This window comes from Grammomys surdaster, unplaced genomic scaffold, assembly GCF_004785775.1.
Source record: "Grammomys surdaster isolate TR1022 unplaced genomic scaffold, NIH_TR_1.0 99, whole genome shotgun sequence".
Classification (NCBI taxonomy): Eukaryota; Metazoa; Chordata; class Mammalia; order Rodentia; family Muridae; genus Grammomys; species Grammomys surdaster.
Genome location: NW_021604578.1, coordinates 17843969 through 17857555, shown reverse-complemented (window position 1 = coordinate 17857555; position 13587 = coordinate 17843969). Strand labels below are relative to the sequence as shown.

The following is a 13587-nucleotide window of genomic DNA, read 5'->3' as shown; positions in this document are numbered from 1 at the left end:
AAAGTTAAACATGAAGCATGATGGTTATTCTAGTTTACCATGGAGATGGTGTTTTGCGGTTTTAGATAGGCCAATGCAAGAAAGATGTCACTGTAAGTCCACAGAATGTTAACAATAGAATCAGATTAAAATTTTATTATATTTTATTTATTGTGATTATTGGTTATGGTAGGGGTACCACAGTGACACTTTAAGTCAGGTCTTCAGGCTTGATGGTAGTAGTTTTACCTCTCTGGCCCCAGATAATATTTTAAAATGTTTCCTTTGGCTGCTAAGAGACCCTACTATAACTAGAAAGAAGGTCTGCTGGTACTGTGGTAAAGCAGATGGCTTCATCAAAGTGTTACCAATTTTCACCCCTAGCACACAAAAATCCACTAACAAACAGGCTGACCCCAAAGTTCTGAGTTGGAGTAGCTGTCAATATGGCTATTTTTCCTCTTTGCAATTGATGATTCTAAAAATTAGAAATCTTAAGAGATATGTTGGAGCCGGGCGGTGGTGGCGCACGCCTTTAATCCCAGCACTTGGGAGGCAGAGGCAGGCGGATTTCTGAGTTCGAGGCCAGCCTGGTCTACCGAGTGAGTTCCAGGACAGCCCGGGCTACACAGAAAAACCTTGTCTCGAAAAACCAAAAAAAAAAAAAGAGATATGTTGGAGACAGCAACAGAATACAAGTACTGATTATTAAGATGCTAGGATAGGGTGGAGAGATGTCTCACAAGTTAAAAGCCTTGCCTGTTCACCCAGACATCCTCAGTTCAATTTCCAGCAACCACAAGGTGGCTCACAACCATCTATAATGGGATCTGATGCCTTGCAGATAGAGTACTGCTATATATAAAATAAATAAATCTTAAAAGAAAAAAGATGGTAGTATAGTCTAGTAGCGGCCTGCTTTTGAATGCTGGCCAACCAGTATTCAATCACTAGATGAAAGACTTAAACTTATTTCTACCTGAACATAGTTCCCTCCTCTATGATAGGACCTACTCAAACACTGCTCGAAGGCTTAAGCGACTTTGGAGGGGTAAAGCCAATGACTGGAAAGTGGTTAGCTAGCTATTATTGCCGCAGACCTTTGTCATTGCCTAGGACCAAGTAAAACACCCATAGACTATAGAAATCCATCTTTCTGTTTTGAAGCCATAAGATTGAATCTAGAGCCTTGTACATGCTAGGCAAGAGCTCACTGAGCTGTACCCTCAGCCTCAAGTAATTTGTGAATGTTTTTGTGTTGTGTATGTTTAGGGGACATATGCAGAAGCAGAAGCAGAGGTCAGTCAGTGTTGGGTGTCTTGTTCAATTTCTCCATCTGGTTTTCCAAGACAGTCTCTCACTCAGCTCACCAACTCAGCTAGGCTGGCTGGCCCAACTGCTCCAGGGTCCTGCCTCTACCTTCCCAGCAGTACAGTTATAAGTATATAACTGCTCCCAGCTTTGTACATGGGTTCTGAGACTCCAGTCTTGGCACTCAGGACTGCTTGACAAGCACACTACTTACAAAGCTGTGTCTTCCCCCACAAATAACCTTCTCTGGAAAAAACGAGACGAATCATAGCTAGACACGAAGTACATGGCTTTAATCCTAGCACTGAGAGGCAGGAACAGGGAACAGGGATCTCTATGAGTTCAAAGCCACCCTGGTCTATGCAGCAAGCTGTAGGCAAACCAAACTATATAGTAAGACCCTGGCACAAAAAAAAAAAAAAAAGATGAATTATGTATTTTTCATTAGTTACTAGAATAGCTTACTATTAAAATCAAATGTAAACCCATTCACAGCACAGAATTTGTAAGAGAAATAAACTCTTGAATGATAGGAAAAAAACAAGATTAGCTCATGGAAAACTGAACAAAAATAAAAGTAAACAATCCTAGCGTCTACTGGCTATGGGCTACTCATCATTAAGGATGACTTCTTTAAAAGGTATATGCTATAAGTCATTACAAGTATGGATTTAGTCAGCTTTTTGAAGATCACTGTAAGGAGAACCCATTGTAGTGTCACTGGTTGCCCAGTAAGTTAGACTTGGAAGTTAACTATCAGGATTTGCAAACAGGATCACAACCCAACAGTAAGATGAACGAGAACCCTCCCAAACATACTAAGTAGAAATTTCTAGTGAAATATTTGTTCCTATGCTACATTCATTTTCTTATTGTTTTCTACTTTATACATTGCCATGACCCACAGGGCTGGGTTTCTGGAACCCAACTAGCAGCAGTGAGACAATGAAGAAATGACACACGTTCAGTGAAGCTAGGATCAGGTAGGGTTCTCCTGCTGCTCCCAGAACCTCAGCCTTCTTAGCAGCCACAAGCACAGGGGGCATTAGCTAGTCTTCATAGGTCTCTGTAGAACAGCAATCTCAGGCTGGAAAAATGTCAGGATGGAAGAAGCTGCCGTCGTTCGTCTCAGTGTGCACGGATCAACACTCATAAACACTTCACTCACCTAAGGCTGCCTCCTCCCTACAGTACAGATACTTTTTCTGAATATAGGTACAAATAACCTTTTATAGTTACAAACTATAACTACTCTTCATAGTCTTAATCCCACTGCCAGCTTTTATTTAAATTGCATTTTTATTACTTGGAATAGGGTATGGTCACATCAGTTATATTCAGATAACCTTATAAGTGAAAAAAAAAATCAGAGAATTAACAATGGAAATATTTCACTGATCCTCATCTAATTTCAGGGGGGAAAAACTTCCTTATAGCAGTAATTATCCTTCATAAATTATCTTTACATCTAAACCAACAGAAAAGGGGACGTTTATTAGAGACTATGTGCTTTCAATAACTCATCACTGGGAACACTTCATAATCAAGAGTGAGTTAACAGGCTAGTATTTAAAAATGTAGACTTTAATAAGTTTACAGGTCAGCTTGTGGGGAAGCTGACCAAGATACATAACGCAGGAGATACAAGTGACCACCTGGAGTTTCTATACTTCATTCTGCTTACAGAATATTTATTAAGGTTGTTTAATATATGACTTTTCATTTGACATTGTGGAAGTCCTTTATTGTAAAGCTAATCCTTCTGTCTGGTGACAAGCAGCAGCCACGACGATCACTCTGGACCCCCACGCTGAAAAGAGAGGCATAAAGCAATGAGGTCAGTACAAAACTGGCCATTGTTTGCACAATAAAAAGTGATCTCCCAGCTCTGGCTGTTTGAGACAAGGTCTCACTCTGTAACCGAGATTGGCCTCTGAGAAATCATGGCAATCCTCCTGCTTCAACCTTCTGAGTTAAGATTATAGTTATAAGCCACCAATCCCAAACAGCTTTTGATTCTTTTAAACTGATTATGATTCTTTAATAATTTATTTAATTTTACTTTTATATGCATAAAATATCAGATGAGAGGGGATCAGATGCCCTGGAATTAGAATAACAGACAGTTGTGAGCTCCCATGTGGTGCTGGGAACCGAACCCAGGTCCTCTGGAAGAAAAACCAGTGCTCATAAGCACTGAGTCATCTATTCCTCCAGCTCCTGACTTAAAAAAAAAAAAAAAAAAGAGAGAGAGAAGAAGAAGCCAGGTGGTGGTAGCTCACATTTTTAATTCCACTTCCAGTACTAGGGAGGCAGAGGCAGGTGGAATCTATGAATTCAAGGCCAGCCTGGTCTACACAGCAAGTTTCAGGACAGCCAGGGCTACACAGAAAAACCTTGTCTCAGAGGGGAAAATCTAGAGTTAGCATACTTTGGAGGCTCTTATGGTAACTGTTGTAAATTCAGATCTAGAAAGGACTCAATACTGTTGGCAAAGCTGGGTGGGGTGGTGTACTTTTTAATCCTAGCATGTGGCAGACGGAAGCAGGCAGATCTCTGTTGAGTTTGAGGCCAGCCTGGTCTTAGCAAATTCCAGGACAACTAGAGCTGTATAGAGAGACCCTGTTTAAAAAAAAAAAAATAAATGAAAAAAAGATAATTGATGACATAAGTTACCCTCAAATTTATCCATGGTCTCAGAAGCCCTTTATACTTTGAAAACTTACAAACCTCTCACCCAAAGGGCTTTTTTTTCATAAGGTTTTATGTTTTGTGGAGACTGAACCCAGGGTTTGGCACATGCTAGGCAGGAGTTCTACTAATGAGCTACATCTCAAACCCTCTGTATGGTTTTGTTTCTTCATATGTCCTCTGTGATGTTTTGTATGTGCTTGGGCCAGGGAGTGGCCACTATTAGGAGGTGTGGCCTTGCTGGAGTAGGTGTGTCACTGTGGGTGTGGTCTTAAGACCCTCATCCTAGGTGCCTAGAAGTCAGTATTCTGTTAGCAGCCTTCAGATGAAGATATAGAACTCTCACCGCTACCTGTACCATGCCTGCCTGGATGCTGCCATGCTCCCGCCTTGATGATAATGGACTGAACCTCTGAACCTGTAAGCCAGCCCCAATTAAATGCTGTCCTTTATAAGAGTTGCACTGGTCATGGTGTCTGTTCACAGCAGTAAAATAAGATATCCTCCATACTTACTGATGGTCCCAACTGTGATTTGCACCCTGGCCTGTCTCTTCATCTCCCTTAGCTATGATCCCATTTGACAAAACAAAGGGAGGAAACTGCAAACCCAAAATGTCATGGGCATTCTACACAGTCTTGTGCTAGAGAACAACAACGTACCTGGATAAATTCCATTTCCTCTTGAGACATCGGTTTCCTTCTGTATTTCTGAGGTAATGATTTTATTATTTCTGCAGTGTCTGGTGGCCCCTGATGCATCAGTAAATCTGGGGACATACTTCCTTTAGAATGCTGTGAAACTACAGAAGAGTGGGAGGGTAGTGCAGCAGATCCCAGAGCTTCTGAGGCTCAAATTAAAAACAAAAATACTAGTTAGAGAATTACCCAGGCATCTTTACATGGGAATTTTTTATTTATCTACAACTGAATAATCAAGGCATCTTTTATAACAAGTCACTGAGGCTGGTGAGATGGCTCAGAAGTTAAGAGCACTTGGCTTTTCTAGAGGATGGAGGCTTAGTTCCCAGTACCCACAGGGAGCTCATGCTGACTGTGACTCCAGTTCCAGAGGGTCTGACACTCTCTTCTGTACCAGGCATATATGTGATTCACGGACATACATCCAGACAAAATGCCCATACAAATTAAGTCAACAAAACTTTATTTAAATAAATAAATCATGCCATTCCTCAATTTGCTTTAACAATCCTCCTCCTCAACCTCCTGAGTGCTAAAATTATAGGTATGTACCACTATACATGGCTTCAAATAGTTCATGAACTACTATATGTATATATACATATATATGTAATAAATATACACATAAACATATATGTATATGTTTATATGTATAAACACGCACACACACATACACACACACATACTTGTAATATTCTTTTTGAAAGAAAGTTATCTTTTTTGTCTTGGGTCCGGCAGTGATGGGCTTGGACCCAGGTCCTTGTAAAAGCTTGATCCCAGCCGGGCGGTGGTGGCGCACGCCTTTAATCCCAGCACTCGGGAGGCAGAGGCAGGCGGATTTCTGAGTTCGAGGCCAGCCTGGTCTACAGAGTGAGTTCCAGGACAGCCCGGGCTATACAGAGAAACCCTGTCTCGAAAAACCAAAAAAAAAAAAAAAAAAAAAAAGCTTGATCCCTGGCACTCGTGGTAGGAGGAGAGCACTGGCTCCTCCTACAAGCTGTCCTGACCTCCATACATGCACTGTAACAAGGGTACACTCGAGATCTAATGCACTAACACACACATACATACACACACATACATACACACACACACATACACTGAACAAATAAAGTGAAGAAAGTTTTAAAAGAAGTAAGTGACTACCATGAGAGACAGCCCAACCACTGAAGGTCACATTCATCTTCTAAAGGATACAAGTTTGATTCCCCAAAAACACATCATCCAAGCCTGTCTCTCCAGATTCCCTTTAGGGACTGTGAGATGGCTCCATGATAAAAGGCACTGGCTTCCAAGACCTGTGTTTGATTCCCAGGTCCCACACAGTGACTCAAAACAATCCATAACTCCAGTTCCAGGGATCTGACACCCTCTTAGGACCTCTGTGGACACCAGGCATACATGTTGTACAGATAACATACATGCAGGAAAAACAGTCATATTCAAAAATATTAAAAATTTTTTTGAGTTTATTAAAAAATACAATAAGGCCGGGCAGTGGTGGCGCATGCCTTTAATCCCAGCACTTGGGAGGCAGAGGCAGGAGGATTTCTGAGTTCGAGAGTTCGAGGCTAGCCTGGTCTACAGAGTGAGTTCCAGGACAGCCCGGGCTATAAAGAGAAACCCTGTCTCGAAAAACCCAAAAAAAAAAAAAAAAAAAAAAAAAAAAACCAATAAGGGCTGGAAAGATGGCTCAGCGGTTAAGAGCACTAATTGTTCTTCCAGAGGTCCTGAGTTCAATTCCCAGCAACCACATGGTGGCTCACAACCATCTGTAATGAGACCTGATGCCCTCTTCTGGTATGTCTGAAGACAGCCACAGTACACTCACATACAATAAATAAATAAATAAATAAATAAATCAATCTTTAAAATAAATGTAACAGGGATAATAAGAAGTTACTTAATAGCTGGGCGTGGTGATAGTCACCTTTAACCTCAGCACTTAGAGGCAGAGTTGCTCTGTGAGGTCAAGCTCTGGTCTACATATCCAGTCCCAGGTCAGCCAGAGCTACACGGTAAGACTCTATATCCCAAAATAAAAATAAAAAATAAAAAAACAAAATAAAAAAATAAAAAAATAAAAAAAAGAAAGAAAAAAAAAAGAAAAAAAAAAAAAGACTCTATATCCCCCACCCCACCAAAAGTTCTTAACTTGTATACTACTTGGGTAATAATTTGAACTAAACTCCAACAACCTACCTGATTATAAAGTTGAGAAATACTGTCTCTAATATTCATTCTAATTATGATGGGCACATTTTAAAAAATATCTAAATGAAATACAACTTACCACTGAGTTTAGGTCTGTCTCTTCTGTTAGGGAACTTTATTAATGGAGCATGTGGCTTCACTACCTGAAGGAAAATAAGACACGGGGAAACATGACCTCATTAACTACAAAAGCAACAACACACTAGTCTTCATAATTAAACATCTTCATTAAAATGAACTACTACTCAGAGGTACAGAGATGATTCATTCTGTTCAGAGCATGTACTGTACTGCTCTAGCAGGGGACCCGTGTTCAATTCCAGGACCAACATCAGGACGGCTTACTACTGCCTGTACCTCAAGGCGATGTGACACCTCTGGCCTCCTTGGGTACCTGCACTTACACATAATTAAAGATAAAAGCACTTACCAAGCAAGCCTGACAAGTTGGAAACCAGAGTGGCAGGAGAGAACTGACTCCCAGAAGTTGTCCTCTGACCTCCATACACATCACAATAATAAATAAAATGTTAAAAACAAAACAAAATCCACAATGAACTGGCTGGACAGATGCTCAAAGACCACTTTCTGCTTTTGCAGAGGACCCAGGTTTGGTTCCCAGCACCCACAGCAGGCAGCTCACAAGTACCTGTAACTCCAGCTCCAGGGGATCTAATATCTAGGTTCACACACAGACAAGCATACATACATATAAATAAAAATAAAAAATAATCAAGTAAAAGTAGTGAAGACGATGTGACCCTTGTGCTGCTTGACTTACAGAGTTGGTTAGAAATAACTGGAAATTTCCTGATTTGTATCAAGTATGACTTCCCATGTTCTGTTACTATTCAACAGTTTCTTTTTTTTGTTTGTTTGGTTTTTTTTGTTTTGTTTTTCGAGACAGGGTTTCTCTGTATAGCCCTGGCTGTCCTGGAACTCACTCTGTAGACCAGGCTGGCCTCGAACTCAGAAATCCACCTGCCTCTGCCTCCCAAGTGCTGGGATTAAAGGCGTGCGCCACCACCGCCCGCCTATTCAACAGTTTCATGACAAACATCGGGCAATTAAAAACACCTGCTCTAAGACACCTTTAATCCCAGCACACAGGAGGGCAGAAGCAGGCGGATCTCTGTGAGTTCAAAGCCAGCCTGGACAACATATATCAAGCTAAAGGACAGCCAGAATTACACAGACTTGCTAAAAAACAAAACAAGACAAACAAACAAAAAGCCAACCAAATCAAAAACACACACAAAACTGCTCTGTTTGCTGTCCAATGTTTAAAAAATATTTCAAAATTTATATTTGAATAAAGGCAACAAAACCAACAACTGCCATGCTATTCTAAATTATAGCTCATACTCAGCTCCCTAAAGGAAAGAGAAAAAAAAGCCATTAAGAAATTATCCCTCTATTCAGAAGCATATACAGCAGTTTCTACTGAACAAGATTTCAACCTAATCTAATTATTAACTGTTACTGGTTACTACTGAGAAAGCAAAATCTTAGAGACAGCTCAGAGGTTAAGAGCACCAATTGCTCTCCAAGAGGTCCTGAGTTCAAATCCCAGCAACCACATGGTGGCTCACAACCATCTGTAATGGGATCTGATGCTGTCTTTTGGTGTTTCTGAAGACAGCTATAGTGTACTCATACACATAACATAAAGAAAATCTTTAAAAAAAAAAAAAGAAAGAAAGAATTAGCCGGGCGGTGGTGGCGCACATCTTTAATCCCAACACTTGGGAGGCAGAGGCAGGTGGATTTCTGAGTTTGAGGCCAGCCTGGTCTACAGAGTGAGTTTCAGGACAGCCAGGGGTACACAGAGAAACCCTGTCTCGAAAAACCAAAAAAAAAAAAAAAAAAAAAAAAAAAAAAAAGAATTAAATGACAAAACAGCAACAGAACACTTGTTCTGACTACACAATCTATGTAAAAACTGGAAAAAATATAGAAAACAATATAAACTAGCTGAGAATATCTCTAATTCCTAAGCCTATAAATTCATTAAAATAGTTGAATCTTCATTTCAGCTTTTTCCTTTATCTTCAGAAATGTATATTTTAGAAAAACTTTTTTTTTTTGTGCTGGGATTAAAGGCGTGCGCCACCACCGCCTAGCCAGATAAACATTTTAAAAACATTTTTGCTTATTTATTTTGTGTGTGTGCATGTGGACATCACAGGGTAAGCTTTCCAGAGCTCGTTCCCCCCTTCCACCCCGTGAGCAAATTAAGGTCATCAGAAACAAGTCCCCTCCATCCCTGAGCCCTCAATGCCAGCCAGAGAGTTACATTTTTCTCTTTTTTTTCCTTTCCTTGTCTTTTTTCTCCTTTCTTTTCTTCCCTTTCCCTTTCTTTCTTTAAGGAGGGACTCTGTACATGGCCCTGGCTGTCCTGGAACTCACTATGTAGACCAGGCTGGCTTCAAACTCAGATTCCCATGCCTCTGCTTGTGTGTGCATTTGTTTCTGCATGTAAATGTGTACATATGTGGTGTGTACATGCATGTGGGGCTCAAAAGTCAACACGGGATCCCCTTCAGTCGCCCTGAACCCACAACTCACCAGTCTAGGGAGCCAGTGAGCTCTAGAGACCTGCCATCTCCACCTCTCACTCTCTAGGCTGTGGTGGAGCCAGTGTCGGGGGCTGGGATCCCGCCTCGTGCCAATGCAGACAGCATGCTACCCACTGAGCTATCACTTCAGTCCATTCAGAACATTTTCAGACAAGTTACTTTGTAGGTAGCGACAGACGCTCTTGGATAATAAATCAGCAGTAAAGACATTATGAGTTTCAAGGCCTTCTGCCCATGTCACTTCTTGGTATTGTCAATCTTTTCATAACAAGGGCTGAATGTAGTTCAGAGGTAGGCTGCATGCCTGAGGCCCTGGGTCCGAAAGTACACTTTATTTTGGTGAATGTGTAGTACCTGCCTGGTTTTAATTTGTATTTTCTTGACAAATAAGGATTTCCAAGCAAGCCTTCATACACTTATCACTCCAGTGACTATATTCTTTTCCTATATCAATTCCTACATACACACCAACTTTTTTTTTTTCTTGAGACATAGTTTTACTACAGAGCTCTGGCTGTACCTCACTCTCTAGACCAGGTTGGCCTCTACCTCACAAGAGATCTGTCTGCCTCTGCCTCCTGAGTGCTGGGATGGATGGTGTGTGCCACCATGTCTGCTCCTTTCTCCACTCCAGACTGAGTTATGTACGCATTACTGATGAATGAGGTTATGTTGGATGGATAACAGACTTTGTCAGCTATTCTGTACTTGCAGAATCGTACTCAATGCTCGGTCCCTACCAACGGAATGAGTAACTGAGGGTTATTCATTGCAACGGTTCCAAAGGTCTAGGATCATCATTCAGACAACTTCAAGCGAAAATGTGTTCGTGCCCCCCCCCAAAAGAAAGCACATAGCAAAAATGAAGATTAATCAGAAAATACTCCACGTTCAGAATTTTAAAAACTCTCTCATTACAAAGGCTGTGCCCACCTACTGACGAACTTCCTCTCCTGTTTAGAGACCACAGCTGGAGAAGCAGCTACAAAAGCTGTCAGGAGTTTGTAGTGGATGGGTGGATTAGCAATGTTAACCATAGCTGTCTATCTAAGCATAGTGGAGAAAGGCTTGGCAAACCAACCGTGAAACATACATACTAGTAATAAACGTAAATAGTATGGTATTTTACTCCCGCATCTCTAAGCAGGAGCCTGAACAGATCAGATCTAACCAGCTCAAAGGTGAGGAAGTAGCCCAAGGGGCCGGTTATCCGGCCATTCCCAAGTCCTTGAAGTGACACCAGGTCAGATCCAGGATTTGCTTCCTTCCCCGCCCCGCTACGGCCTTCCTCCGGATTGGCTGGATGGAGAACATCACGGACAATATTAAACGGCGATTGGCCGGACTGCTGGAGGGCAGCGTAGTCCGCAGACTACTAGGGCTAATGAGGTGCTGGGGAATGCTCGGACCTCCGACGAGCGCGAGCCGACACTACCAGAGGCCACCACCCGCCGCGGGCCTCGAACCCTTGGCGCCAGACCCTATTTACTCCCGGCCACCAGGAGCCCGAGGTTCCATTCTCAGGCACACACACCGGTTGGCCCTCTTCAGGGCCGCGGTCGCGACGCATTCTCTGGCACCGCCTTTCCTCCCGGCGCTGCCGCTGAGTCTGCACCATCCCTCCCTCCCTTCCAAGCGCGGGAGCGGCCCAGGTTTTACCTGCACGACCCTGGTGGCGGAAGCCATCTTGCTGCCCATCGTGACCCCCGAGCAGGGGCAGCTTCCGGGGCGCAGGCGAGCGGCAGAAGTATCAGGAGTGGGCAGCGTGGGGCGGAGCCTGTGTGATGTCACTGAGGAGCTATAAGGACCAGCTCCACCCCTCTGCGTCCGCCCCGCCTCTCTTCCCGCCCAGATACTCACCTCTGGCCTTTCTATTACTACGTTGTGCAGCAACCGGTTGAACTGTTTTGTTTATCATCCCAAATTATCTAAGGACCATTTCCCTCCTAGATAGCCAGTTTCTAATTTCAGTACAGCCCAAAATTTAATCTGAAACCACCTCTTGTGGCTTCCTAACACGAACAATTTTATTAAAATTGTTATTGGGAGTTACATAGATCCCTCTCTTGTTCACCCATCCTCAGAGAAGTCTTTCCCTGCAGCACATGGAAACAAATTCCCAGACCCACAGCCTGGCAATATGCATCATGAGAGACCTTGGAACACCCAGCCTTAAAAGGAGTATCTCCATTAAATGCTTCCCCTCAGGGTTCAGGGAACTCTGCAAAAGAATAGGAGGAAAAAAAGTGTTAAGACACAGGAGATGGATGGAGGGCTCCAAAGAATCAAGGCTTTTAGATACAGCAGGGCTGGCACACATAGAAACTTACAAAGACAGTGGCAGCATGCATAGGAAATGCACCAGATAGGGGCCTCGAGCTGAAAAAGAGTGCATACGTGCCCCGATCCCTAACCCAAAAGCTATCTATCTCCAGTTGACAGCGACTCCCAAATGAAAAACTGATTTTCTTCAAGGAAGTCTCACCGGGAAAACAAACCACTCTTAAGGGTAGGCCCCATGCCAAGCAGTAAATAGACAACCCAAAATGAACTCTACAGCATCTCTGGGAGTCCTTTGTCTCATAACGTTAACTCAGGACCCTTTTTCTTTCAACCGTACATATCCTTTGCATATATAATATGGATTCTGGTTTTGTGTTTTTATGTGATTCCTGTGTGTGAAATGTGTGTTCTGCATCTTTATTGGTTTCTTTTAGCCCGAGTGCTGTGTAGGTTTGGAGATAGGAAGATCAGATCACTGGGGCTAGTTGGCTTCCTTCCTGCAGTTTCAGTGAGAAACCCTGTCTCAAAGGAATGAGGCAGAGAGTGACAAAACAATACAGAAATCCTTCTCTGACCTCAGGAGACATGCATGGACACACGCACACCCCTGACATATGCATTCATCGTATATATATTACATACACTCAAAACCAGGCATGAAATCTGTAACCCCATTACTTGAGGGGGAGGGGAAACAGACTGATCCCAAGGGCTTGCTAATGAGCTAGTCTAACTGAAATAGTAAGCTCCAAGTTTAACAAGACACCCTGTCTCAAAAAAGCCTGAGGTAGAGGGTGCTGAAGAAATGGCTCACCAGGAAAGAACAGTTAGTCTTCAGAAAAACCAGGTTCAAATCCCAGTACTCACATGACAGTTCACAACCATTTGTGGGTGGGTGGGGTGTGCGTATGGGTACACACCAGTACACTCATGTAAGTACACACACACACATAAACCAAGCCAAAAGAGACAGTCCAAGTGTGTTTAGAGGATACAAATATAGCTTAGTACTACGGCACTTGGCTAGCATGTCCAAGGCTCTTGAGTTCTATCCTTAGTACCACCAAATAAAATGAATGTAACTAATGACACAAGCCTATAATTCCAATCTTTGAGAGGTGGTAGTAGAACGGTCAGAAGTTCGAGGCCACAGAGTGTGTTCAAAGTCAGCATGGACAACATGAGACCCTGTTTCAAAAAAAACCAAAACCAAGCTGGGCGGTGGTGGTGCATGCCTTTAATCCCAGCACTTGGGAGGCAGAGGCAGGCAGATTTCTGAGTTCGAGGCCAGCCTGGTCTACAGAGTGAGTTCCAGGACAGCCAGGGCTACACAGAGAAACCCTGTCTCGAAAAAACAAACAACAACAACAACAAAACAACAAAACAAAAAACAAAAAACAAAAACAAAAAAACAGGGCCAGTAAGATGACTCATCGGGAAAACGTGCCTGGGAAAGCCCAGTGAGTAACCCAAGTTAGGATCTACACAGTGGAAGGGGGAACCACATCCAATATGCTATCCTCTCCCCCCTCCTCTTTATGGTGGCTGTTGAGGTCGTCCCTCCCCACCCCACGCCCCGCCAGGGCCAAGAAATAGCTCAGCCAGTAGTATTTGCTATGTAAGCATGAAAACTCCAGTTCAATTCCTACAAGTCATTAAAAGAGCAGATGTGGTCGTGTGCACATGTAAATCCAGTGCTAGGCAGAAACAAGCCAGCCTAGGCCAATCAGGTGAGTTCCGGGTTAGTGAGAGATCCTATCTCCAAAGCAAGAGATTGACCTATGACTCACTCTAGTTCTCATTCTCTCCCTCCCTCCCTCCCTCCCTCC

The 13587-nt window shown here is 42.9% G+C and overlaps 1 protein-coding gene across 4 annotated transcripts; it reads right to left on the bottom strand.

The window, feature by feature from the left end:
• Positions 1-2853: 2853 nt before the first annotated feature.
• Mrps36 (mitochondrial ribosomal protein S36) lies at positions 2854-11258 on the bottom strand. 4 transcript variants are annotated; one of them, XM_028784060.1, is made up of 4 exons: positions 11135-11258; positions 6976-7039; positions 4644-4831; positions 2854-3100 (listed from the first exon to the last, which is right to left on the bottom strand). In XM_028784060.1, the coding sequence occupies exons 1-4, from the start codon at positions 11171-11173 to the stop codon at positions 3083-3085; spliced, it is 309 nt and encodes a 102-aa protein (XP_028639893.1). In that variant the 5' UTR covers positions 11174-11258; the 3' UTR covers positions 2854-3082. The 4 variants fall into 4 exon arrangements, with proteins under 4 accessions (XP_028639893.1, XP_028639897.1, XP_028639895.1 ...); XM_028784064.1 differs by having other exon boundaries at positions 4644-4825; XM_028784062.1 differs by lacking the exon at positions 2854-3100 and adding an exon at positions 3623-3912 and having other exon boundaries at positions 4644-4825; positions 11135-11241.
• Positions 11259-13587: the final 2329 nt, after the last annotated feature.

Excerpts from the sequence above, each read along its gene's own strand:
- Mrps36 (XM_028784053.1), bottom strand. The coding sequence starts at position 11,173 with ATGGGCAGCAAGATGGCTTCCGCCACCAGGGTCGTGCAG. Across the intron at positions 7,040-11,134 it reads CCGCCACCAGGGTCGTGCAG|GTAGTGAAGCCACATGCTCC; the intron begins GTAAAACCTGGG and ends ATTTTCCTTCAG. Across the intron at positions 3,913-4,643 it reads AGGAAATGGAATTTATCCAG|GGTCTCTCTATACAGCTCTA; the intron begins GTACGTTGTTGT and ends TTTTTTAAACAG.